The sequence below is a fragment of the Pinus tabuliformis genome, chromosome 4_2 (assembly GCF_031772625.1).
Source record: "Pinus tabuliformis cultivar Carrire ecotype Pingquan chromosome 4_2, CPIR1, whole genome shotgun sequence".
Lineage (NCBI taxonomy): Eukaryota > Viridiplantae > Streptophyta > Pinopsida > Pinales > Pinaceae > Pinus > Pinus tabuliformis.
The window spans coordinates 386,452,893-386,479,385 of NC_142304.1; the positions used below are offsets into that span (position 1 = coordinate 386,452,893).

Here is a 26,493-nt window from a genome sequence, read left to right on the forward strand (position 1 = left end):
GTGGGTAAGGATTACTTGCTTGGATCTATAGTTTTTATATTGTGGATTGAATCTTCGCTTAGGTTATAGTGAACATTAATTTTTCTGAAGCGTTTTAGCCATTCTTTCAAGGAAAAAATATCATAAAAAATATTTTCTCAAAATGTATTTTAAAAACCCATGTATATTTTGTAATTTAAATTGTAAATTATTTTTCTAACTTGGGTTGGGGTTTTTAGATTCATTTTGTGTATATTAAGGTTTTGGGTGTTGTAAATTTTATTTTCGCAGGTTAGATCAAGGAGTCAAGTGGAAGAAGAACTAGATCTAGTCCCTTGAGGGTAAGATCTAGTCTTTTGAAAATTTTTGCAAGGTTTCCACGGAAGAATTTTCAGAAAATCAAACAGCTGAAGCATAAAATTTTTTGGAGCAAGGGTTTCAAGCTTTTCAGCATTTCTAGCCTCGGTTTTGCCTTCCTAGGCCTCAATTGCCTTCCTAGGCCTCAACGTCAACCTTTTTCCCTCCAACGTCTTGGTTTTTAGCCCTCCTAGGGCTAGCCGTGACACTTAGGGGCTGCAACTTCCGTTCTTTACCCTAGCCACAAACCTAAAAAGCCTTGCGGCCTCCTCTTTTCTTCTCGGCCTCCTTCTCTCTTGGCCCTCCTTCCTCGGCTTTCCTCCCTCCTTCGTCCTCCTCAGCCTTCCTCCTCGGTCCTCTTCACCCTCTCTCCCTAGGCCATAGCCCTGTAAGGGTTTGCATCTCCCTTTCCGATGCCTTTAGGCCATAGGCCATAGGCCTTAGGGCTCTTCCTAGGCCCCTAGGCCTCCATATGCCCAACACTAGCCTTATTAGGCATAGCGTTGCCTCTTTGAGGCCTTATCCTTAATCTTTGGGCTTCGATCTATCATCCTAGCCCTTTTATCCCCGCAAATTTTCCTCCCTTAGCCTTGTTTTCCATTTCCTTGGCCTCTTTTGCCCCAAATTGACCTAAAACCTAATCTGAAGTTTTAAGGCTAAATACTTGGCGATTTTGTAGGCTTAAGGTCTCAAAATTCATATTTTCCAAGCGGCAACATAATCCCAAATTTTCAACAAATTTCAACTGTGGGATCTTCAAGGCCTTGGGCCTAGGGTTTGACCTCTATTCGCTTGTTTTGTTTCTTTTTATTATAGCAGTCAAATCTTTAATATCTAAGCCCTAAAACCACATTTTAATTGCTAAAAAACAATTAGAATTGCAAAATCTAAATTTTCACAAGTTTTGATCACTTGGGCATCTCTAATTTGACCTAGATCTAACTTTTTAGCTTGCTGGAATTTACTAGATAACTGTGAAATTCAGGTCTGAAATATTTCTGAAGCATATACTTAATAGAAATAAAAAAAAATTGAATTTTCAGTTTCCGGCAAGTTTTTACTATTTTTAGACATTTTGGGTATCATCTTCAGTATTTTTAGCTCGCTGATTTGTCACTAATTTACTGCTATAAAAATTTTATCAGTTATGAAATTTATGAATCACTCTTCCTAAAAGCCCTAAAATTTGAAAAATTTGAGTTCTAGTACATTTTTACTAGTTTTGGGCATGTTACCCACCACTTTGTGGGTGATTTCCTCGGGAGAATTTTTTCTCCATGATAAGCTTCAACCGACAACTAGCAGCCCCTTGATGCTGCCTGCTAGCTTGTTCTGCCATTTCTTTGCCACCTGAGCCAACCATGTGGTCCCTCACCCACCTGTATTGATAGTATGTTTGAAGGTGGGCTTCCTGAATCTGAAGGAATATCTTGTCATTTGGTAATTGAGTATTGGGTTTACTTATCATGGATACTTCTGGGTATGGATTGATGGGGGGATTTGGTGGAAAGAGTGGGCTTAGTTTGTGATCTTGTCCCTTTGATCTCTTTTGGTTGCTAACCTTGGATCTTAGTCTCGTGGGATCTCCTTTATTGACCATTTGGCTCTAGGGTGGTACTACTTGGGAAACCCCGACTTTGGGTGCGTGGTCACGCTCCTTTACTTGCACACATTACTCCCATTCCACTCACTATACCCCCATTCATCATTCCTCCCACCTGGGTCCACATTCCCATTCTGGGTCCACATAGGGCTAGCCTCCCTATCCCCTTGCCCCCACCTTGAGTCAGGCCTAGAAAGATGCCTCAGAGGTTGAAGCAAATAAAAAAGAAGAAAAAACATAACTGGCCACATTAAACAAGAAATTGTACCACAAAATGCAAAAGATGGTTGGGAAAAAATAATTAGCACGTGGGCAAAAGCCAACACATGAGCTCTACCCTAATCTATGGCCATCACCCTGGTTCCATAGGCCCTAGATAAGCCTCCTTTATCATGGAGGAACCCATGATTTTCCCAACCCCTTGAGAGCCATAAACCACCCTACCTAAAAGAGGGTAATCACTGTTATATTATACACATCATGCTCTTGTCCTTTGAGCCCCAAGCAGTTAATTAAAGAAAAGTCATAAGAGGCAAAAGGCATACAAACAAGGGTGGAAAAATCAAGTTCAGGGTACCTCATGTACCACGACTGATCCCTCCTATACATTACATACCCAGGGGTGGGCTTCCCCTTATCTAGCTACTCCTATGCCCCATTATGTGGCTGAGTGTTGCCCCTTTCATTCCCTACTCCATCTCACCTATTTGTGACTTGCAACCCCCATTAGAAGGATGTACCTTGGACATACTATCCCCTCTAAGGGCTGAAGCCACCTAATGAAATACTTGGCTAATCCCATTTGGAGCTTAGAGACACTAGCAAATGCCAAAGCCCACTACAGAAGGGCATGCCATTGTGAAGTGCCCAGTTCTATCCATGGTTTGTATGCTCTTTTACCCTATTATTTTGAGGACTGATTATACTTGAAACCTAGGGGACGCATTGGATCTTATGCAGGATTACAAGTGGTTTCCATTTGGGTTTGGTTTCCCTATATGTGATCCTGACCCCCAGAGGTACACATTAGCACATGTAGGGTGTGCATAGAGAGCCATGGGCCTCCACAACAACACACAATACTCCACAGATCTTCATGGATGTTCAGAGACTACTAGCGATCCAGTTTTGGGATGATGGTGATATGCTTGGTACACTATGCCCAACAGGCCCCCACAGGAGCCCCACATTCTTGGCAGGTGCTCCAGCAGTTGTACGATGTCATGGCAACATTTATTCCACCAATTGGACCATTGTGGAGGATCTACAGGCATTTCTGATTCATGTGGAGACCCATGGGGTCATTGATATGCTCTCAGACCCATTGAGAGCACCATAGTTCTACTACTTGGAGAACAAGGGGCCACCCCCTTGTCCATCATATTCTGAGGAATTTATTCCTCAATATGGCACTTTAGGATGTTATTTAGCCTTTGGAGGGCCATATGACATGCACATATTATTATTTGGCCCCTTGTGAGGCTTATTTTTATATTTATGAGCTAGTTTGCTGGGCTTGTCACTAATAGGAGTTATTATTTGCGCATTATTTTATCATTAGGGGCCCATAGGCTAATTCGAACTCCTTAGGAGGCTATATATTGATGTTAGATACATTCATTTGTATCATCACTTGACTTGGGATCTCTCTAATCATAGAGAATTTTCGCATTTTTTTATTGGTGGATATTTTTGGAGTTGGATGAATTTTGATGTATGGATTTGGGCTATTTCTCTTGTCTTTGAGCTTTATTGAGCAAACAAAATGCTGGTTGGATATACTCTATAACATTGTAAGTAAATTTTGATGCTATTATTCTTGTTGCTACAAACTGCTAAAAGGGCTAGTTGTTGCATTATCGAAATGTGGAATTGAGAATGTTTTAGCTAATTTAATTTGTGAGCCAATGTTATATGAATGAAATTTCCTAGAGATTTATTTATCTCGAGAAGCTTGCATCATTTGCATTGAAGTATAAATGCTTGAAGGTCACTTTTCATTTCTTTCTCTCAACATTGGACGAAGTTGACTTTCTGGGCCTCCTTGATCAAGAAACCAAGTTTTTACTCATCATTATCCTATACTTGATATCCCTAAGTGAACTAGGCACTGATCCCTAAAAAATGGCGATCATTTCAACCCTCTTTTAACCATTTTCCCCATTTTCCCCAAGTCTGTCCCCATTAGGTCACCTAGGGCTTCAATTTCCCGGGAATTGACCCAAGGAAAAAAATTTGATCTCCTTTAGGCTACTGCACTGGTGGGTCCCCTCCCTCTCCTCCAAATTTGAGGCAATTCTAATAGTGGAATCTCTGGGAATCTCAAGCCCTAGCTCTAGGATCGAATTGTGCCTAGGCATCCCTAAGGCGAGACCTTAATAGGATCAATTCAACCTTTTGAAGAAAGTATTCTTGTTTGGTCCTTTCTCGTCACCTTGTCTAGGATAGGAACATCATTGGTTGCTACATTCCATCCCCGAACCTGGGCTGGGTCCACTTGGTCCCATGTGGTCCTAGTTCTCAATAAAGTCTATTTGTCAAGGACCATTTAGGAATCCATGTTTGCCATTATAGGGATTGAGAAACTTGTTCGTAAGCCTACCCTTCTCCCTCAACCCTCCAACCCTCACTCCTTATCCCTAGTGGACCGAGTCCCTTGCTTAAAGAGCAAGAAAGCTCCATTCTTCACTCCATCCTTGTGGAGGGGTTTTCAGGGTCACTTCTCACCTATCCATTGACATATACTTTACAAGTGAATCCCTACACTACCAGGACTCCTCCCATCGATGAAAGTTCGTAAAGAGTAGGGCGACTTAGCTGTGGTGATAGTGGGCTAAGCCTCCACCATTGCCCTTAACCTAGCAATTGCCCTCTTAGGAATCCCTTTAGGTATCCTACTAGTTTGAGTGGTAACATTTCTGGCGCCATTGTCGGGGACACAAAGCATGTGTTTTGTTCCCCATGCGACATATTGACATATCATTATTGGCGACTCCACTAGAAGATTGAAGCCCTATTTGTTCATTGAGCATTAAAGTTAATGCTTGTAGGGTGAAGCAAGCATCTATCAAGGCACCTCAATTCACCCTGGCGACTCCATTGTAATCTTAATATGCAAAATCATTGAAGATGGAGATTTCTCTTAGTCCTATATTTGAAAAGTTCAATAACCAAGAGATTCAAGGGCTGCAAAGGAAAGTGGTGGAATATGCAGAATCCTTTCAAGATATGTTGGAGAGCTTGGATATGGAATTTAGGCTCAGGTTTTATAGGTTGCAAGAAGTACAACTTGACATAATAAGGCGTGCTTATGAAGAGGATCCTAGTCATCTCCCTAACCTTACTCACATAACCTTTGTTGTGAAAATTCTCGATAACCTCGTCAATAATCATGGGAATACTTCCTCTAAGGATAATGAAGAGTTGGATCCCATAAGCTTCCAAATCACGCAAAAAAGAGTGGATGAATATAGTAGGTCACGCAGGGAGATAGTATGGGAATATAATTCTAATGAAGTTTTCTCCTGCTTATATGATGAAGAAGTGACGCTTCATACGATGAAATGTTAATATAAAAAGATCCATACTAGTGCTCTTCTCTTAGAAGCATACTACCAGAATCATGTAACAAATACCTTAGCCATTGTCCTTCAAGATAAGAGAGAAAAAGAGAGGTCCCGCTTGGCAACCAACCAAGATGAAGATGACCTCAAGGACCTTGGTGATGAGCAGGAAGATGAGTCCTCATTGGGATTGCAAGGTGGGCAAGATGATTTTTGGGACACATGTGCTGGGAAGGATGAATTTATGGAAAGTGAAATTGAGACCAACCCTACCTTTCTCAAGGATATTACTCCCGATGAATCCTCTTTTGAAAACCTTGAGAGAGATGATCCCATTATCCCCTTGAAAAATGACATTGAAGATTATTTCCACATTGAAAAGGAGAAATGGGAAATTATTGGTCCTCAATTTGATTGTGCTCCCATTTATGACACCGACAAGGAGGATGAGGATGAGATTGGTCTTTCCTTCCCCTCAGGTGCTATTTATGATGACATACCCATTGATACCCTTGGGAAGGAGAATTATTATTTTCCCTTGCATAAAGGACAATCATAAAGAAGGACAATCTTTGACGGAAGTGATTGACTCTCCTTTTAGTGAAAGCCCAATCTTTGATTCTCCTTTTAATGAAGGCCCAATCTTTGATGCTTATAATAAGGAAAGCAATGAGGCTCCCACCTACCCACCCCATGGCTATATATATTCAAATCACTTGAGCCTCTAAATTGGGGAGAAGGAAATCCCATCGAATATGACACTTTGCCCTCCCCTTTGCCTTTCCTCTTGTTCATCACCTTGAGTCTTCCTCAAGTAAGTCCCTCATCCCTTTTGGTATCACCTCGAGTGACCATGCCCCTTTTCCCTTTTCTGAATATGGTGTCAAGGTGGAACCCTTAATTGAATATACCTTATCCCCTTTGACCCATCCTTAGGATTATGATCACTCCGCGACCTCCCCTCCCCGCGGTGACCACCACATTAAGAGACCTATTTGTTGCATTCCTTCTTTCTCTCATCCTTCGTTTCCCTCTCATCACAACCATGTGACATCCTCAAAGCATGATATTACAAGCAGTGATTGTGATGAGGAGTTCTCTAGAGTTATCATTCATTCCTCCATTTTGTACCTAGAAGGGGAGCCTTGGACCTCTAGAATGACCAATTTTCTTTCTACAAGGACCTCCCTCTACCTTGAATGTAGATCATGTTTTCCTGCCTTCCACCCGCCTCATCCGCCATGTGACTATGTCCGCATTCGATTTGGGGGTTGCTACATTAGTAATCATACTGGCAGGCATATGTATATCGATGTTGTGATGATATGGTTGTTGCTATGGCTTTATAATTACACTTAGTATTATCATTACTATATGCATGTTAAGGTAGGATGCATTCCATGATGATTTTTGCATTAGAACTAACTGCATGTGATGTTTCTCATGATAGATTAGGTTGCTTGTAATTTTTTTGCATATTTTATTGGTTTATGAGCTAACATTAACCATGGGTGATCATCACACACCGTGAAAAACATACTGCCCCGTGGCTTTGATCTTTGACATGTGTAGATTCTTGAAGTTTCTAAGTTTACTTAGTTTAGAAACCCTTCATGCACTTTTTTTGATTTATTCCTACCTACTTGTTATTTTTCTTTAACAAGTTATTTACAAAGTAAATACTGAAAATAAACACCAGTGCATGCTCAACATATTACAGATCAGCAACTAAAAGAAACTAGAACAAACATACCACATGACACCATTATTTTTGGACCAATGTCCTTGGAAAAACCCAATGCGGGAAAACCAGTGCAACTATCTGAGGGTTTTCTTATTAAGCAATATCAGAGTACAATCTGGGTGTCGACATTGGCCTACCCAACAGAGAATTTCCTTAGCAACTATACCTGACAGTTTGAGAGAAATCTCCTAGTTGATACCTCGGAAAAACCCTTCTGGCAGCTCCTTTGCACAAAACTACTCCTGCAACCCCAGCGTCTGCCCAATCTGGACTGCGTCAGCCCCTCTCTGTCTCACGATGGCCCTGCGTCAGCCTTAGGAGGACTTGCGTCAGCCCCAAGAGGACTTGTGTCATCTCTGGGAGCCTCTGCGTCAACTGCACTAGCCCCTCTGGTGCTCTGCGCAACACTTGGCTGCCTCTGCGTGAGCCCTTACTAGCTCTGCATCACCCTTTTTGGCTACTGCGCTATTCTGCCGGCACAATCTCTGCCTTCTCTGTTTCTCAGGTACTCAATGCCCCTCAGCTGCTCTCCTGATCACTGATTCTATCTCTCTTAGCAAACCCCACTCTTGAGAATAAAATGGTTGATCATCTAGTGTCCTCTCCAAGTGACCCTCAAGCCTCTTCTTATACTTTTCTTTTTGACATCTCAATGGCTGAGATTAAGTCCCTAATCAACGGCTAAGATTAGATCTGGCTTGATCCATGTCTTTTGGACCACTCTATGGAAGGGCATGCCATTATGAAGTGCCCAGTTTGCTATCCATGGTTTGTAAGCTCTTTTACCCTATTATTTTAATCACTGATTATACTTGAAGCCTAGGGAACGCATTGGATCTTATGCAGGATTGTAGGTTGTTTCCATTTGGGCTTGGTTTCCCTATATGGGGGTCCTGACCCCTAGAGGTCCACATTGACACATGTAGGGCGTGCATAGAGAGCCATGGGCCTCCACAACAACAGACAATACTCCACAGGTCTTCATGGATGTTCAGAGACTACTAGCGATCCAGTTTTGGGATGATGGTGATATGCTTGGTGCACTATCCCCAGCAAGCCCCCACAGGAGCCCCACACTCTTGGCAGGTGTCCCAACACTTGTATGATGTTATGGAAACATTTATTCCACCACATGGACCATTGTGGAGGATCTACAGGCATCTCTGATTCGTGTGGAGACCTATGGGGTCATTGATGTGCCCTCAGATCCACTGAGAGCACCACAGGTCTATTACTTGGAGAACAAGGGGCCACCCCCTTGTCCATCATATTCTGAGGAATTTATTCCTCAATATGGCACTTTAGGATGTTCTTGAGCCTTTGGAGGGCCATACGACATGCACATATTATTATTTGGCCCCTTGTGAGGCTTATTTTTATACTTATGAGCTTGTTTGGTGTTCTTCTCACCAATAGGGGTTATTATTTGCGCATTATTTTATCATTAGGGGCCCATAGGCTAATTCGAACTCCTTAGGAGGCTATATATTGATGTTAGATACATTCATTTGTATCATTACTTGACTTGGGATCTCTCTAATCATAGAGAATTTTTGCACTTTTTCGTTGGTGGATATTTTTGGAGATGGATGAGTTTTGATATATGGATTTGGACTATTTCTCGTCTTTGAGCTTTATTGAGCAAACGAAATACTGGTTGGATATACTCTATAACATTGTAAGTAAATTTTGATGCTATTATTCTTGTTGCTGCATACTACTAAAATTAGGGCTAGTTGTTGCATTATCGAAATGTGGAATTGAGCATGTTTTAGCTAATTTAATATGGACCAATGTTATATGAATGAAATTTCCTAGAGTTTTATTTATCTCGAGAAGCTTGCATCATTTGGTTTGAAGTATAAATGCTTAAAGGTCACTTTTCTTAATGTATGGGCCAATGTTACATGAATGAAATTTCCTAGAGATTTATTTATCTCGAGAAGCTTGCATCATTTGCTTTGAAGTATAAATGCTTAAAGGTGACTTTTCTTTTCTTTCTCTCAACATTGGACGAAGTTGACTTTCTAGGCCTCTTTGATCAAGAAACCAAGTTCTTACTCATCATTATCCTTGACTCCATATCCCCAAGTGAACTAGGCACTCATTCCTCAAAAAGGGTGACCATTTCAACCCTCTTTTAACCATTTTCCCCTTTTTCCCCAAGTCTATCTCCATTAGGTCACCTAGGGCTTCAATTTCCTGGGAATTGACCCAACGAAAAAATTCGATCTCCCATAGGTTATTGCATTGTGGGTCCCTTCCCTCACCTCTAAATTTGAGGCAATTCTAATAGTGGAATCTCCGGGAATCTCAAGTCCTAGCTCTAGGATCGAATTGTGCCCAGGCATCCCCAAGGCTAGACCTCAATAGTATCAATTCAACCATTTAAAGAAAGTATCCTTGTTTGGTCCTTTCCCTTCACCTTGTTCAGGATAGGAACATCATTGGTTGTTATTCCATGCCCAAACCTAGGCTGGTCCACTTGGCCCCGTGTGGTCCCACTTCTCAATAGAGTCTATTTGTCAAGGACCATTTGGGAATCCAAGTTTCCCTAGGATTATAGGGATTGAGAAACTTGTTCATAAACCTACCCTTCTCCCTCAACCCTCCAGTGCTCACCCCTTATCCCTGGTGGATCAAGTCCCTTGCTTAAAGAGCAAGCAAGCTCCATTCTTCACTCCTTGGGAAATGGTTTTCAGGGTCACTGCTCACCTATTCATTGACATATACTTTACAAGTGAATCCCTACACTACTGAGACTCCTCCCATCGGTGAAAGTCTGTAAAGAACAGGAAGACTTAGCTGTGGTGACAATGGGCTAAGCCTCCACCATCGCCTTTAACCTAGCAGTTTCCCTGTCAGGAACCCCTTTAGGCCCCCTGTTGGTTTGAGTGGTAACATGGCATATTGACCATCTATTTTTGGCATCTTTAGCTTGCTGATTTGTGGTTGTTCACTGCTGTAAACTAACAATCAGATTTGAAATATCACTAAATACATCATCACAAAGTAGGCTAAATAAGTTAAGTTACATTTGCTAGTCATTGAGAATTTCTATGCTTTATGTGTAAGACAAATTTCATGATTTCAAGTGGTTTCTTGATTGCGGTTATAACATTGGTAAAATCTGAATTTTTTGAATTTTTACCGCTGATATAAATTGTCATAGTTCTGAAATTGGCTTATCTCGTCTTTGCACTCTGAAATATGACATTGATCTTGTTGATTGACATAATATCTTATGTTAATAATCATTGGTGGATAAGTTGGTTGTTTGAAATTTACATTTGTATCTCTCAACACTCTTCTTGTTTAAGATTGTATCACAACATTGTTAAGTACTCTTGCATTAAGGCAAATTTCATATAAGTACTTAAGTAAATTAGGCAATCTTAACTCAAGATAGTCTCACCCATAATCTCTTGCATAAACATACTACATTTAGATTGCATTAATAATTTTCCTCTTGGCATAAGCTAGGTTGATAGAGATATAGGGCAACCCTTCTCACTTAGCTTGAGGGGCCTCAACAACTCTTCGGTGGTTAACACAGTGACTTTGCCGTCATCAGAGCCACAGTCTCTGCAACGCCAGAGACATCAGGTGATAGAGCACAACAGAAGGTATCGTTAATCATGCCCTAGCCTACTTCCTTTTGGCCTCCTTTCCACAACCTACCTTGGAGCCCAGATTCAAAATAGTTAAAGGAATGTTACATCTAGATTAAGCATTTAACTAAAAATAACCAAGATCTCTGCATCACACATAGGTCATAGGTTTGCATATCATTCAGGTTAGTCAATCATCTTAAGCAATGGGTGTCCATTTGGTCATTTGGTTCCAATTTATTATAAGCAAGAATTTGTGACTCCATTAAGGCACTGGTCTCATACTTTAAAAATCTAATCTAATTAATAATCTTGCTCGAATTTAACCAATTGGCTAGGCCACTCATCCGTGTCTCCCAAACAAGTTGGTTTCCAACTTGTTTTCCTTCATCTCATTCCATAGGGACTACCCCCCATAGCTTGTTGTTGGGAGACAACTAGAATGGAGTGGGCGAGGTTCAGAGTGACAACCCTCGTCCTGAGCGTTGTCTCAGAGCTTGTACAATCTGGGTGACAACATTTTCTGGCGCTGTTTCCAGGAAAATGTTTGTCTTGTTCTCTCATTTCCCCATTTAGCCCGTCAAGCGGCACAACATTTTTTGGCGCCATTGCCAGGGATAGATTTTTCCGTTCTCAGGGTTTATGACAATTTCTCAGTTTTTTAATCTTTCCATCTATCTTCATTCCTTGTCCCAACAACACCACAACATTTTTTGGTGCCGTTGTCGGGGACCAATTTATTGGACCTTGGCTTTACGATAATCTCCATAATCTTGTTTATTGGACCTTGGCTTTCCGAAAATCTCCATAATCTTGTAATCTTTCATCCTTCATTTATTTTTCCATCAACGCCACAACATTTTTTGGCACCTATCCCTCATCATTCCTATCTCTCATCATTTTTCATCTTCTCATCACCTTGTTGTTTTTTCTCTCACTAATCCTCTCATCTTGTTCCTTCTCACATTTAGCACCTCGATATTTAAGTTGGTTTCCTGTTTCGGTGGTGACTCCACTTATTCATCCATTCACTAGAGCGTACTATAGAAGGAATCCAATAGCATGGTTAACCTCGCTCCTGATCCTAAAAAGGTTCTAAGAGTTCGGTTAAACAAGTTACATTGTAGAGATCGTTCAAATTTTCTCGAATAAGAAACTCTCCTTGACCTCCATCCGCTTTTCATCAATCCTCCAAATCAAGACATAATGGCTGACTTCTATGGACCTTGCAACTTCACCAACATCCAGGGGTATCCGCATGATCTACCAAATGAGTCAACTATGAACAGATTTCCAATTTTTGAAGGAAATAATGCGGTCAATGCTGAAGAACATATAAAGAAATTTGATTTGTTCCTCCACAGATATGCTCATTCTACGGACTATAATCATGAATATGTTAGGATGAAACTATTTGTCTTATCATTAGAAAGATGATAATTCTTTTGATTCTTTGAGAACGCTCCTCAACGCCTTCTGAGACAAATATGAGTATAAGAGGGAAAGAAAGTTCTTAGTAAAGAAATTCAATATCATTAAGAAGAAAGAAAATGAAATGGTGGTAGAGTTTAACTAGAGGTTCAACAAATCTAAGGGACATGACTCAAGATTACAAGTCTCCTGACAAAACAGTCTTGAAAACATATCTTGAGGCTTACCATGTTGAAGTTCAATATGAGATAAGACGGGCTCATCCTGTCACTTTAGTTGCTGCTCAAAACACAACTGAAGAGTTAGAAAAAGATAAGAGGGCTTCAGTGAAATCTAAGATCCCTGGTTACGAAAGAGTTCCAGTCAAAATCAAAGAAGAGTCAGAAGCGGTCAAAGAATTAACCAAATTGGTCAGGGATATGGAAATTAAACAGGCCAAGCAGATAAATGACATGCATAATCAGTTAATACCTAAGTCACATGACACGAGGACACGAGACATGGAGGACACATAAATACGAGTATTCAATACGAAACGCAGTGACTTGGAAACAGGACATGAGGGACATGTTTTATATATATATATATATATATATATATATATATATATATATACATACACCAAAATATAGTTTTTTATCCATATTAAATTGTAGGCTGCAGCTTATCTAATCAAATTAAAATATAATTACTTCAAAGTTCACATTTCGTGGGCTTAAGTCGAGGAAGTTGTTCTAGATGATGTTGGGCTTATACAAGAGCTATCCTCTTTTCAGAAGTGTCTTTGCATGAGTATGTGGAGAATAATGATAAGAAATTGGTATAAATCTGCGTTAAATCCCAAGTATCTCTCACACTTTGGGGTAGTAAATAATTATACAATGGAAATGATTCCTCTTGTAAGTTAAATGGATTGGTTAGTCAATGAATTAATACTAGTATAGGAAGGGATTTGGAGTTTAACTAGGATGACATTTAATAGTATTATGGAATTTCAGTTTGAAAGAGGGCACAACCACAACATATTTCCATATTATTACATTTTGTGATGTGGAGGAACTGTGTAAAGGATCAAAGAAATGCAAGAGTTATGTGGCAAATTAAATGTAGTGTCTGATTAGTGATGAGAACAATAGTTTGAGAGAGTAAGAAATATGATCATGTGCATTCACATAAATACTAGTTGGTTGGTTATAGAAGTATCTATGCCAAATGTAAAATTAAAATAAATCACAAATATAAGAAAGAATTAAAGATCAATAGTCATATTAATGGCTCCATACACTTGTTTATAAATATAATAGTGATTGACCTAGCTATATATGAAAACTTTTTCTTGACTTTCATGGATCATTCTATGCCATATGCAAACTATGATCCTCTCTCCACGCTCAATTTCTAGAATATAGCCCTAGAGGCTACCAAATTCAAATGAACTATGGTATTCACACAAGTATATCACGACATGGATGAAATTCACTATTGACTATATTATGCTTATCAATTATTAACCTTCTACCTGTATAATAAATAAAAGAGAAATGTCTACCTGTTTGGTCCGAGGAGGGTATCACATTTGCAGCAGGTGGGTGGACAGAAATTGAATGCGTTGCATCCAGTGATTGGACAGAAACTGATTGTGGACAAAAACTGATTGCATTGGTGCCGATTGTTGAACAGAAACTAATTGTGTAGTCGCTGATTCAGATATTGCAGGCATTTGTTGAACAGAGACTAAAGGCGTTTCAGCCTGTGGTTGAACAGAAATTGAAGATGTTGTAGCTGGTAATTGAACAGAAACTGAAGGCATAGCAGCTAATTTAGATGTTGGGCTTATACTCGAGGAAGTTGTTCCAGATGATGTTGGGCTTATACTCAAGGAAGTTGTTCCAGATGGACTTTAAACTACACATTTCGTGGGGTACATATTCAATAGGAGGAAAAACATTAGGGCAACGTTTTCGATCAACCGAATACTCGTTTTCCAGATGAAGGACACGACGAAAATGCCAAAATACATTTTACGTTTTACAGGACACGATGAAAAACGTTTTCGACGCATTTTAGGGCCGTTTTCGTGTTCGGCATGTTAAATACGGGACACGAGACCTTGGAGGACATGTCCTCTGACTTGGGTTAATACAGAAGGAAAGGAATAATAGGATGAAAATACAAAGTATGCCTCACCAAGACAATAATAATAACAGAGGTAACAATAACAATCAGTGGCCAAAAAGGAATTACTTAAATGATCAAAGGCCTCCTACACCACTTGAGTCTGCCAACGTAGTTGATGAGTCTATTCCTTTCTGCAGACCTTGTGATAGTTTTCATGAAGAAACTACATGTGCCTTTGCTAGAAGGATCTTAGAAGAAAGTAGATATCAACAAAATAATAATGCAAGTTAAGGCGAATCAAGTGAAAGTCCATGTGCCAATATGATTTCTTCAACCTTTGCAATAAACACCTTCGATGAAGAAAAGGATCCCATTACTCAAGCATATGGTGATAAACAGACTCAGGAGCAAGTTCTAGAACTTGCAAAGAGTAAGGGCTACACATATCAAAGGAAGGGAAAAGGTCAAAGTCAGAACAAGAAGGTTCCTGCCGAAAGATACAAATCTCGTTTGAACATGGATTGGATTGCATGGATAAATAATATTAAGATGTTTGTGCTTGTACTTGAACTTTTAAAGGTTCCATCTCAAAGGGCATCTTTCTTTAGGGCTTTGGGTATGCTTTAACCAAAGGATGACGAAATTAATCATCAAAACGAAGAAATTAAGTTAAAAGACATCAACTGTTATATGACTAATGAAAATCATGAGCCATTCTTTCTTACTTTGGACATAAATGACATATTGCTTCATTATTTCATGCTAGACTCTGGTGCATCTAAGAATGTTATGACCAAGAAAGTCATGGAGCAATTAAACTTAAGAATTTCCATACCATATCATAACATTTGTTCAATGGACTCTAGAAAGGTTGAAGTCCTTGGTGTGGTTAAAGATTTGCTAGTTGCCTTAGCAAAGTATCCATACAAAATCATCACCATGGATATAACAATCATTGATGCGGCAGATGTATGGGGAATGCTTCTATCTCAATAATTTGTAGCTGATTTAGGTGGATGCATTCAGATGGATTTATCTTATGTCACTATTCCAGCAGCAACAAGTGGCATTGTCAGGTTATACACAGAAGTAGAAAGAAGATACCATGTGGAAGTTCCAAAGAAGTTGGAAAATGCTGAACAGGTTGTGCCACAAGAGCATTTGCCTCACTTCCAATCAAAGATATGTCACTTTTTCCACCACCCATATCCTTCGCCAAGCAGAAAAAGGAGAAGGTTTTAGACAGACATGTTGAAGTTTCTAAGTCTAATTGTTAGAAACCCTTCATGCACTTTATTGATTTATTCCAACCTACTTGTTCTGTTAATTAACAAGTTATTTACCATGTAAATAATGGCAATAAATACAAGTGCATGCTCAAGACATTACAGATCATCAATTGAAGGAAACAGAAACAAACACACAAGTGACACTGTTGTTTTTGGACTAAAGTCCCCGGAAAAACCCAATGCGGGAAAACTGTTTAAGCTATTTGAGGGTTTGATTTTAAGTTACCAGAAAACGGATACGGGTATGGGGTTTGAAACGGATACGGAAAATTTTCAAACAATCTGGATACAATACGGCAAGAAACGACACACACACACACACACACACACACACACACACACACACACACATATATATTAAAAATAAGAATTTCATATTACCATTCATATTTCAGAATCTAGATTAACATCTATGATCTATCATGATTCATCATCATCAATTCAACATATTCCATAACCATTCAACATTGTCAACATCATTAACGATTATTGATAACATTTGAATTGTGCCTCAAAGAAAAGCATAATATATTAATACATCCAAAAACAGTAAAACAGGGTTGATGAAACTTCAAGAAAATGGCAAGTAGTTAACTTTTTTTATATAACTTCAAGAACAGGTTTGAGGTTTCTCAATCGGAAACGAAGAGAGTGAATTTACTAACTTGGAAAGAACTTCATCGGGAACAAACTCACGTTAATCAAAACTACATGATGGCATAGTATTGTAAAAACATCTGCACCAGAACAAATCACTGATTCTCCAGACAGAAAAAGATTTGCTTATTGCCATTAAGGTCCAAAATGAATTATTATTTTTATTTATTCTACAAGACGTTGGAAAGAACTATAAATAGTTCAACCTACCTCACAAAATAAAATATTATTTTTATTTATTCTAACATATGTTGAGAGAATTATAAAAGTATCCTAAATGGGCGAAATAGATCAACAGAGCCTACACAAAACACAACATGAAGAAATTAGATGGACTTGGTGGCCACATCAATGCCCTTGATACTAGATAATGGGGATGGCCCCATCATGAGGTTGACCAAAATGCCATAATATGGACGACTCTCTCTACAACGCTCAGGTCAACCGCATGGTTAAATAATCTCCTGTAAACCATATCTTCGTGGACCCGAAAACTGAACCTATATTCGTGTCCTCAAAGACTAGAGTTCAACGAAAAGAGATGTAGCGTTGAAATACTTTTTGGCCCCTTCTAAGCTCGATGCATTAATTATATCAAAAAATCCCTTTAGCTGACCACCCATGAAATGTCGAGCTCATAACTTGTTTTAACATGGTTCCGTCCAATTTATCATACTTGGCCGCTGCATAAACGATGCGGATTGGCAAGCTGCTTAGCTGTAATGTGAAGGCGGCCCATTAAATTTTCCAGATTACCATTCATTCGGTTTAAGAAGCGATCCCTGATAAATTTTTGATATACAATAATGGAATATGGTTGCCAGAAAAAATGGATGCGGTATTTGTGGACCTCAACAGTTTTTTTTTGCTGTAAAACGTTTAAAATTTTTCCAAATACGTTTTAGAATTTCAGAAAACGTTTTCAAATTTTTAAAACAGCACGTTTTTCTACAAAAACGCCATTTGAAAAAAACGTCCCGTATCCAAAAACAAAAAACGGCACCAAAACGTTTTTCTGGCGTTTTTCCGGCGTTTCGTTCCTGGATCCGTATCTGAAACGAGAAAACGCCGTTTCGGGGGTTAGGGTAGCCGTTTCCGGTAACTTAGGTTTGATTTATTAAGCAATTTCAAAATACAATATGGGTGCCAAATCCGGCTCACCCAACAGAGAAAATCTCAGCAGTAGTACCTCTCTACTCGGAAGCAGATATTCTGGATGAAACCTCGGATAAACACTCCGGCAACTCCACAGCTCCAATCTGCCCCACGAAACCCCAACGTCAACCTCTAGGGACTGCATCAGCCTCTCTCTGGCCCAGCGTTAGCCCAACATCACTCTGGCTTGGCCTGCGTCAGCCTCTGGAGGCACTGCGTCAGTCCTCTGGCCCTCTGCGTCACCCACGCTGGCCCTCTGAGGCATTGTGCAGCTCCTAGCTGCCTCTGCATGAGCCTTGGATGGCTCTACGTGAACCCTTGGTTGTTTCTGCGTCCCTCTCTCCGGCTATTGCGCTGATCCTCTCAGTGATATCTCTGCCTCTCTGCTTTTGTATTCATTGCCCCGTAGCTGCAATTCTAATCACTCTCTCAATTTTCTCGGCAAACCCAGCCCCAGAAAGTCAAAATCTTGATCTCTTGGTGTGTTCTACAAGTGACCCTCAAGCCTCCTCTTATACTTTTCTCGTTGACAAATCAACGACTGAGATTAAGTCCCTAATCAACGACTAAGATTAGATCTGGCTTGATCCATGACTTTTGGACCATTCTAACATAGTTTTATATTAATTCACATTAATATTTTATTTTCCCTAAGTTTAGACTTAGGGACTCCATTAAAAATATTAATTATTTTAATATCTCCCATACTGTTTAGGATTTGCCCAAACCCTTTCTGGGTATTGGAGATCTCATGTGCTTAGCCTCTCCACCAATTTTCGTGGCTAGATCACATCCAACGCTACCAAAATCAACACTCCCTCCTAGCGAGAACTGTGCTCTAGCAATACTGCTCACTGAGTATCACCCTGATCACTCGGCATCGGTCCCTGTGCTGATGCTAGGCTTGTTTCCCAATCTCTGCACTGCTGCATCCTGTACTGCTATCCATGGCCCTGCCACTGCCACTGCTGCATTTGTACTGCAACTCCCTCTGCAGTTGTGCTGCTGCCATGGCCCTGCCACTGTCACTGCAGCAGTTGCCCTGCAACCCCTCTCATCATGCTGCATCGTGCTGCCCATAGCACTACCACTGTAAACTGCTGCACTGCAACTCAGTTACTGAGAAGTAAGTAATTGATATCCTAAATCTGACATCTCTGTCAGGCTAGAGACACCCTCAATGCTGAAACTCCCTCTATCGCTTACAAGTGCTCCCTCTCTGACCTCTACGCTATTGCAACAACTCTATGCATTTCGTACTGTTGCACACCTCTTTGTGCCATCTTGCACTGGTGCAACACTCCCATGCTTCTTGCATTGCTGCCTCACGTTACCCTGGGAATCTTGCACTATAGCTCGCTTTGTCGCACTCCATTCGCATCTGTCTCTACTGACATCACCAGTACTGCTACTCTTCGGGGCTCCCGTAGCAAGGTCTAATCCAAGAGGCTGGGTACCCCGAGGATCCTGCCCCTCATCACCTGTAGTCTATCTGACTACAGTTCGATGTCTCCCCACTTCCGCTCGAGTGGTGTGTGTGCACTCATGGCACAGTCATTGTCTTTCTCTACTTCTCTTCCCTTGTTGGCGTAGCCTTGGTCTCGAAGGCGTCTCCCTTGCTCTTCTTCCTTGGACACTAGGTCGCATAATGACCCAACTCCCCACAGTGGAAGCATCTGACCTTGGAGAGGTCCTTCTTCTTCCGTTTCTCCTGCTTTCCCTCAGATGCTAGGGCAACATCCAACTCGTCCTCCTTTTTGATTCTGATCCCCTTGCCGCTGCTTCTCGCCTTGCTCAGCCTTTTGATCTCTTCTTGGCGAAGAGCAACCCACATTTCCTCCCAATCTGGAAGGGTCTCCCTGCCCAGTATGCTCTGGACAAACACCTCCCAGTCTTCTAAGACTGCGTTCAAGGCTGTTCTCACTATCAATTCTTGATCCGGCGTGGCCCCTATTGAAGTCAGTTGATCCTGGATCTCCTTCAATCGACCGAGGAAGGGGTCAATCTGTTCTCCCTTTTGCATTTGGTATGATTGCAACTGATTCTCTAGTAACATCCTTCTTTGCATAGAAGTATGCTGGTACAATTTTTTTAGGGCCTCCCACATCTCATTTGTCGTTCCCTTTTCGGCAATATGTGGTACTACATGGTCCTTGACCCCGTCAAGGATGATGCTCTTGGCCCTCGCCATTGCCTCCTCGTACTTGTGGTTATTTGCTGGGTCAATTGAGATAGCTATCGTCCTTAAGGCGAAGTGTTTGACACGATTCCTATCTAGAACGGATAGGATTCTGGCCTTCCAGACTACGAAATTTGAGGCTTTGTCCAGTTTGTCCTGGTCTCTTACCCCGTTCATCGCCATCTCGCTGCTCCTCTACTTCCCTCCTAGAAGTTCTCGGTATGACTCCCTTTGAGCCTCGATTTCCCTCCTGGAAACCCTTCTTCCAATGTCGAGATGCCCCCACTCCGATCCTTAGTTCCACTGCACCACTGATCCAGATTTCTTGGCTAGAAATCCTCGGTAGCAACTCCCTCCGCGTTGGTCTTGCCCTGTTAGGTACTGTTCTGACTACAGTATCCCATCAACTCCACTCTGCACCCACAGCCTCATAAACTCCATTCATATGAGTTAGTCTTTTGTTGCCTCATCATTCATAATTACTAGGAGTTGGCTCCATAGCCATAGTATTAAATCCCATTGCTATTTATGTTCTTATATACTTATCTTTCTTTTAATTTGCTAGCAAGTCTATGACTTGCGGGACTAGCTTGTGGTCTAAGAAAACATGACCCAAGGGCATCTAAGTTAAAACTTAAAATCACCCAGGCATTGCCATCAGTTTGGGCCACACCAACCCTTAATATAGCTAGATTTTTTTTCGTGTCTCCTCATGACTACAAGTTTTGAACTTTGGCCACCTTACCGAATGAAACCCTTGAAATCAGTCACTCTAGCGAGATTTGACTGTTCTTATATACTTATCATTGTAAGGTACAAGAAACGATCTGTCAGCCATTGTTGATATCACAGCATTATGTATCAAGTTTGTATGTTGCTATTTATTATGGATTGTGCTTTGATTAACTGCATTCTTCTTTGATGTGTAATTATACACGTTATTGCAGGTCAAAGAAGAAACTGGCATACACATAAGTTCAGGAGATCTGGTTAACCTGACTGCTTTTCTGGATCCTTCAACAGGGAACAAGATGTTTCCTTCTCCGGTATGTCATTTATGCATTAAAGCATCTATTTATGCATAAAAAATATAAATTTGTGTTTTTGAGCAGCATAATGAATGCCTTGAATTTTTTCCTAACATGCGTAAAAATTATAGATATCAGCAAATTTTTTTTTAGCACATATCCAAATGTGAGGTGAGGCACTTCAAACTACTTCAGTGTTCATAAAATTACGGGGCGATTTATTATCTTGAATGATGAAACATCAATGCTTAACATGAAGATGTAGATTGAATTTGTGTAGCATGAGTTCTCTTATATTCAAATTGCACTCATGCTCTAAATTCTCTTTTTAGTGCTTAACGTGTCTGTACTTTCTTCATTCAGGGTGGAAGCGATGAAGAGATATCTCTCTTGTTGTATAAGGGTCATGTGAAAAAAGAGGTTAGCTATCTGAACCTTGTGGTGTACCTCACATAGTGTTGCAAAAATCTTTTTGTATAAGGGTCATGTGATAAGAGAGGTTGGTTATCTGAACCTATTGGTGTTCCTCACATAATGTTGCAAAAATCTCTGATTTCTCCCTATTTTTCTGAGTTTTACAGGTTGCTGAGTTTTTCAAGGTTTTTTTTTTTTTTTCAAATTTTTGAGGTCCAAGTCTATGCTTGCCAAATTTTATTTATTTATTTTATTTTCCTGTTTTTCCCAATTTTCCCAAATTGTTCAGCTTCACTGATTTTTGTTGATACCGCGTTTTGCGACACTGGTTCCTCGTGAATTCTTTTGTTTACCAGATATTTCAAAATAGCATCTGTTCATTTTTTACTTTGGCAAATAATCTTTTAAATGGATGATCTTGCTTTGGTCATGTATACCTGTTGCATATCATAATGAGAAATATTGATTTGCACTAAACGCGTATGTCAAATTAGTATAGTTAATTTTACTGATATACTTTTTGCAAGGTTGTGGAAGCTTTACGTGGTCGAGAAACAGGCCTTCGTAGTCACGGTGAATTGATTAAACTGCATATAGTACCATATAAAACACTTTGGCGTGTAACTGCGGACTCCAAGGCCCTTTCTGCAATTACATTATATGAAATGGCCAAGAAAGAGGGTATTTTGCCTCTGCAGAATACACCCGAATTATTCAGTTCATAATCATGGGTTGGTCTAAATAATCCATTTGTAAATCTACCGCTCTAGTGTAATTTGTGATATCGTTTTCTTTAGCAAATTGTTGATCGAGCATATGGATCGTTACAATGACATATTTGATGTAGGTTAACGGTAAGGTTTAATAATAATTGATCTCTAACCATGCAATGCTGAAAATGCATTTGAAAAGGAAACATCATGATACTTCAGAAACAATAGTAGTTTTACCTTTCATAATTTCTTATTGTTACTGCAATTTGCAAATTAACACCAATTCATCAAGATCCTGTTAAAGCTGCTGAAGTGCAGTGAGAAAGCAGATGGTGGACACCAAAGACTATAAAAACGTATTGTCTTAATAGTTTGCAACATATTTGCAACGTAGTATATTATGGTCGTATTGTTTTACCGACTTGGTGGAGTTCTTAGACTGTGGCATTGTTAGAATTGATTCTTTAGCTGGGAACTTCCGTTTTGAGACAGGCAGACTGAACATTGGTGGGACTATTTGTAATATACAATAATGCACAATGTACTGACCAAGTCACATGAATTGCAATGACAAGTTGGACATGCTAAAAGACAATGTCACATTTATAGCCTTATTCAATGCACTAGTGCCACAATCCAAAGTTAGGTATTCTTACTTCTCACATTGCCCGATTATAAGTCTGGGGATTAAACTGGCCATGGTATGACCTAACGATGTTTCCAATGCCTTCCAAATCCTTTTTCAAAAAGAGGCGCATAGAGAAAAAGGTCCTTGGATCAAGTCCAAACCACTTGGATCCTTATACAATCAACAGTGTGGAAAAGGTCGTCCTCCATTAATTTTTTGCACATGCTTCTTTTCGTAATGGTTTCCTTCATGCCTTACCTAAAACTATGAACATAAAAGATAAATAACATCGTGATGTTTTTTAAGTATGGGCCATTTGGCAAGTAAAAATGGAAATTTTCTAACAAGGAAAATAAAGAAACTGTAAATCAATAAAAGACGAGTATAGAAAATTATATGAGGTGGCCCTACACTTAGTGTAGGCTAATGCCTTGTATTTATTGTAAGATTGACATCCATTAGATGGAGAAATAAATGCAGGCCATCTTATAGTTGACTAAGGTTGACTTAGGTGTACTGCCTTTCAAAGAAAAATAAGGGACTAGATCACCAGTGTGTTACTGCTTTGAACTTATTGAAAGATTGACTTCCATTAGATGCAGAAATAAATGCAGGCCATCGTATAGTTGACTAAGGCTGACTAAGGTGTACCACCCTTCAAAGAAAAATAAGACACTAGATCACGTTTGTGTATATTGATTCAGCTATGCTGCAGTGGGTGGTATACAGACTAGCAGATATAAAAACAATTCAAATCCAATAACTGGCATACCATCCACTAGAACATTAAATGTTGAGTAGCCAAGTGAATAAACATGGCCTAAGATTACATTCTAGTACACCATAAGGCATTCTTGGAAAAAAAGACACAATAAATCATATCCTCTAATACATGGGAAGACATTTTTTTAGACACGATATTCTTGTATTTGCCAAAATGGAGGAATCTACAAAACTATTTAAGACATAAGGTGCACTTATGTGGTCGACCTATTGTAATTAGGATGCCACTATTGAATAAAATGGAAGGGCATGAGATATGCTACCCAAGTTTGATTAGATTTGGATGAATGTGTCCAAGAGGAGGCCATATTGTTGTCCAACAACAACTTGTAGAGACCTCAAGATGACGAAACTCAAACCCTTGCAGCGCATGCAAGGAAAGGAAAAGGAAGAAGAAAATTTGATAAGAAGAATACAAGTGGAAGATCAACTCCAGTTTCAAATAAGAAGAAGAAGGATCTTTCAAATATTAGGTGCTTCAAATGTCATACATTTGATCACTATGCCTCCTAGTGTCCTTAGAAGAAAAGGAAGGGAAAGCAGCATGCATCAACAGTCGATGTTGATGATGATGATGAGCATCTACCACAGAAGAAGACAAAGGAATCTAAACTTGATGAGATTGGAGATGAACCTCAAAAATAATAATTTTGTGTCTCCGCTCTTATAGGCACTATTATAGATAGTAGTGATATTTGGTTGGTGGATAGTGGTGCTTCTAAGCACATGACAGGTTCACAAGATTCTCTCACAGATTTGACAGAGAAGGATTCAACATTGCAGGTGGAACTTGGAGATAATGCTAAGCAGGGAAAGGAGTTGGGATAACATCGTTTCCACTGGAGTTTGGTGATTCTCTACACATGAGAAATGTATTGTTTGTATCGGGATTGAAGAAGAACTTGGTCTCTATTTTAGCGTTGGAGCATAGAGGTTACATAGTTGCATTTGTAGATGGTCAGGTTCTTGTATGGCCTAAGGGCTCAAGCATAGACTTAGCAGGAGTGTTTGGTGTTTGAAAGGGAGGTCTGTAAAAATTGTTAGGATGTCCAACCCAGGAATTAGTACATGACAATTTTAGTTTATGTGAGTTATGGCATCAGAGCTTTGATCACTTGCATTATAGGGCTTTTCCAGTATTGAGGAGGATGGTTACAAGTCTTCTAGAGCTTCAAGTAAAGCATGATGGTGTTTGTAGGAGTTGTGCATTTGGCAAGAATGCGAAGGGATCTTTTCCGAGCAGTGATAGTAGGTCCTAGGGGATCTTGGATCTAGTGCATTTAGATGTATGCAAACCGATGACAATTCCATCTTTGGGTGGTTTCTTTTACTATGTGATATTTATTGATGATTTCTCCTAGAAGACATGAATCTACTTCATGAAGACCAAAGATGAGGCCTTTAGTACGTTCCAGGAGTTCAGGGCTCAAGTGGAGAACTTGACAAGGAAGAAGATCAAGGTTTAGAGGTCAGATAATGGAGGTGAGTATACTTCCAGGGACTTTAGTGATTTATTCAAGGAGGCAAGGATCAAGAGGGAGTGGATAGTTCCTTACAACCCTCAACAGAATGGGGTTGCAGAAAGGAAGAACCTATCCATTGTGGAGATTGTTAAGGTGAAGATTCATGATCAGGATTTATCCATGTTCTCGTGGGCAAAGGCATCCCACACGACCATTAATGTTCAAAACAAGAGTCCTCACCCAATATTGGAGGACAAGATTCCTGAGGAGGCATTCATAGGAGTGAAGCTAAAGCTTAGTCATTTGAGGATCTTTGTTTACTCAGTATACATCCATGTGTCCAAGGAGAAGAGGAAGAAGTTAGAGCCTTCTAGGAAGAAGGGTACTTTTTGTGGGATACATTGGGACTTCAAAGACCTATAAGATCTACAAATCCAGGACAACATCATATTGAGGTTAGTTGGGATGTTACTTTTGATGAGGAGGTGGCCTTCAGGAGGTCTAAAGAATCTCATATCGAGATTGATAGTGAGGAGTAGGAGGATCTGAAGGATGTGGGTATAGATCCCTTTACTCCAATTGTTCATCCTCTAGACTATCAGGAGTCAGTAGAGCCAATAGAGCCAGTGGACCCACCTAGAGATGTTGTAGTGACCAAGAAGAGGCCGACATGGTTTCCTGACACTTTGCATGATGTAAAGAGGCATGCAACTCCTAGGGGTACTTTCAGCGAGTGTATATAACCACAGAGGCTCTCGAGCTATATGGCATTGATGAGCTACATCATTGATTCCGAGCCTTCCAATTATGAGGAGGCAATAAGCCAACAAGTTTGGATGGATGCTATTATGGAGGAGTATTAGTTCATCATGAAGAATGACGTGTGGGAGACAGTTTTGAGCCCACAGGGGAAGTTAGTAGTAACTTCTAAGTGGATTTATAAGATCAAGAATGAAACAAATGGCAACATCGAGAAGTGCAAAGAGAGGTTTGTGGTGAGAGGGTTCTCCCAGAAAGAGGTAGAGGAATATGACGAGACCTTTGCTCTAGTTTCCAAGTACACTTCTATCAGGACTATTGTTTCAATTATGGGTCGGAGTTAACATAAGATGGATGTAAAGACCATGTTCCTTAATGGTGTGATTGATGAGGAAGTGTACATAAAGAAACCTCAAGGCTTTGTGATACATGGGAAGGAGTCCCATGTCTGTAGATTGAATAAAGCTTTGTACGGACTCAAGCAAGATCCCAGGGCATGGTATTCCACGATTAATGGATACTTGATGAGTTTGAGTTTCGCCAAGAGTGGTGTGGATCCTGACCTTTACTTCATGGTTGTTGATGGTGATCCTTTGATCTTGGTGTTTTATGTTGATGATATATTCTTTACTGGGGCAGAGAAGCCCATTGTTGGGTGTAAGAGGGAGTTGGCTTTAGAGTTCGAGATGAATGATCTTGGCTTGATGCCTTATTTCTTGGGATTGGAGGTGTGGCAGAGACTTGGTGAGATCTTCCTTGGACAAGGGAAGTACATAGTTCATATGTTGAGGAGATTCGTTATGATGGGACCACAAGTCCTTGGCTACACCTATAGTGACAAATATGAAGAAGCTGAGTGATTTTGCTTCAAGTTCAGATTTGGTGGATCCCATAATGTGTTGAGAAATCAATGCTGATAAGAATTAGGGTTTGATTCTTCTTTCTTGATAATTATATGTCAATTATGTTGGCTTCTTTTACTTCTTTATTAGTTTATCTTTCATCAAACAATTACCAAA

The 26,493-nt window shown here is 40.0% G+C and overlaps 1 protein-coding gene across 3 annotated transcripts in view; it reads left to right on the top strand.

Annotated features, from left to right (window-relative positions):
• Nucleotides 1–22,132, top strand: part of NUDX14 (nudix hydrolase homolog 14) — a 190,823-nt gene extending 168,691 nt beyond the window's left edge. For all 3 annotated transcript variants that reach the window (XM_089428730.1, XM_089428733.1, XM_089428731.1), the window contains exons 7-9: nt 20,634–20,732; nt 21,078–21,134; nt 21,656–22,132. In XM_089428730.1, coding sequence (XP_089284856.1) covers nt 20,634–20,732; nt 21,078–21,134; nt 21,656–21,853 — 354 coding nt within the window. In that variant the 3' untranslated portion in view covers nt 21,854–22,132. The remainder of the gene's footprint in view (nt 1–20,633; nt 20,733–21,077; nt 21,135–21,655) is intronic.
• The last annotated feature ends 4,361 nt before the right edge of the window (nt 22,133–26,493 follow it).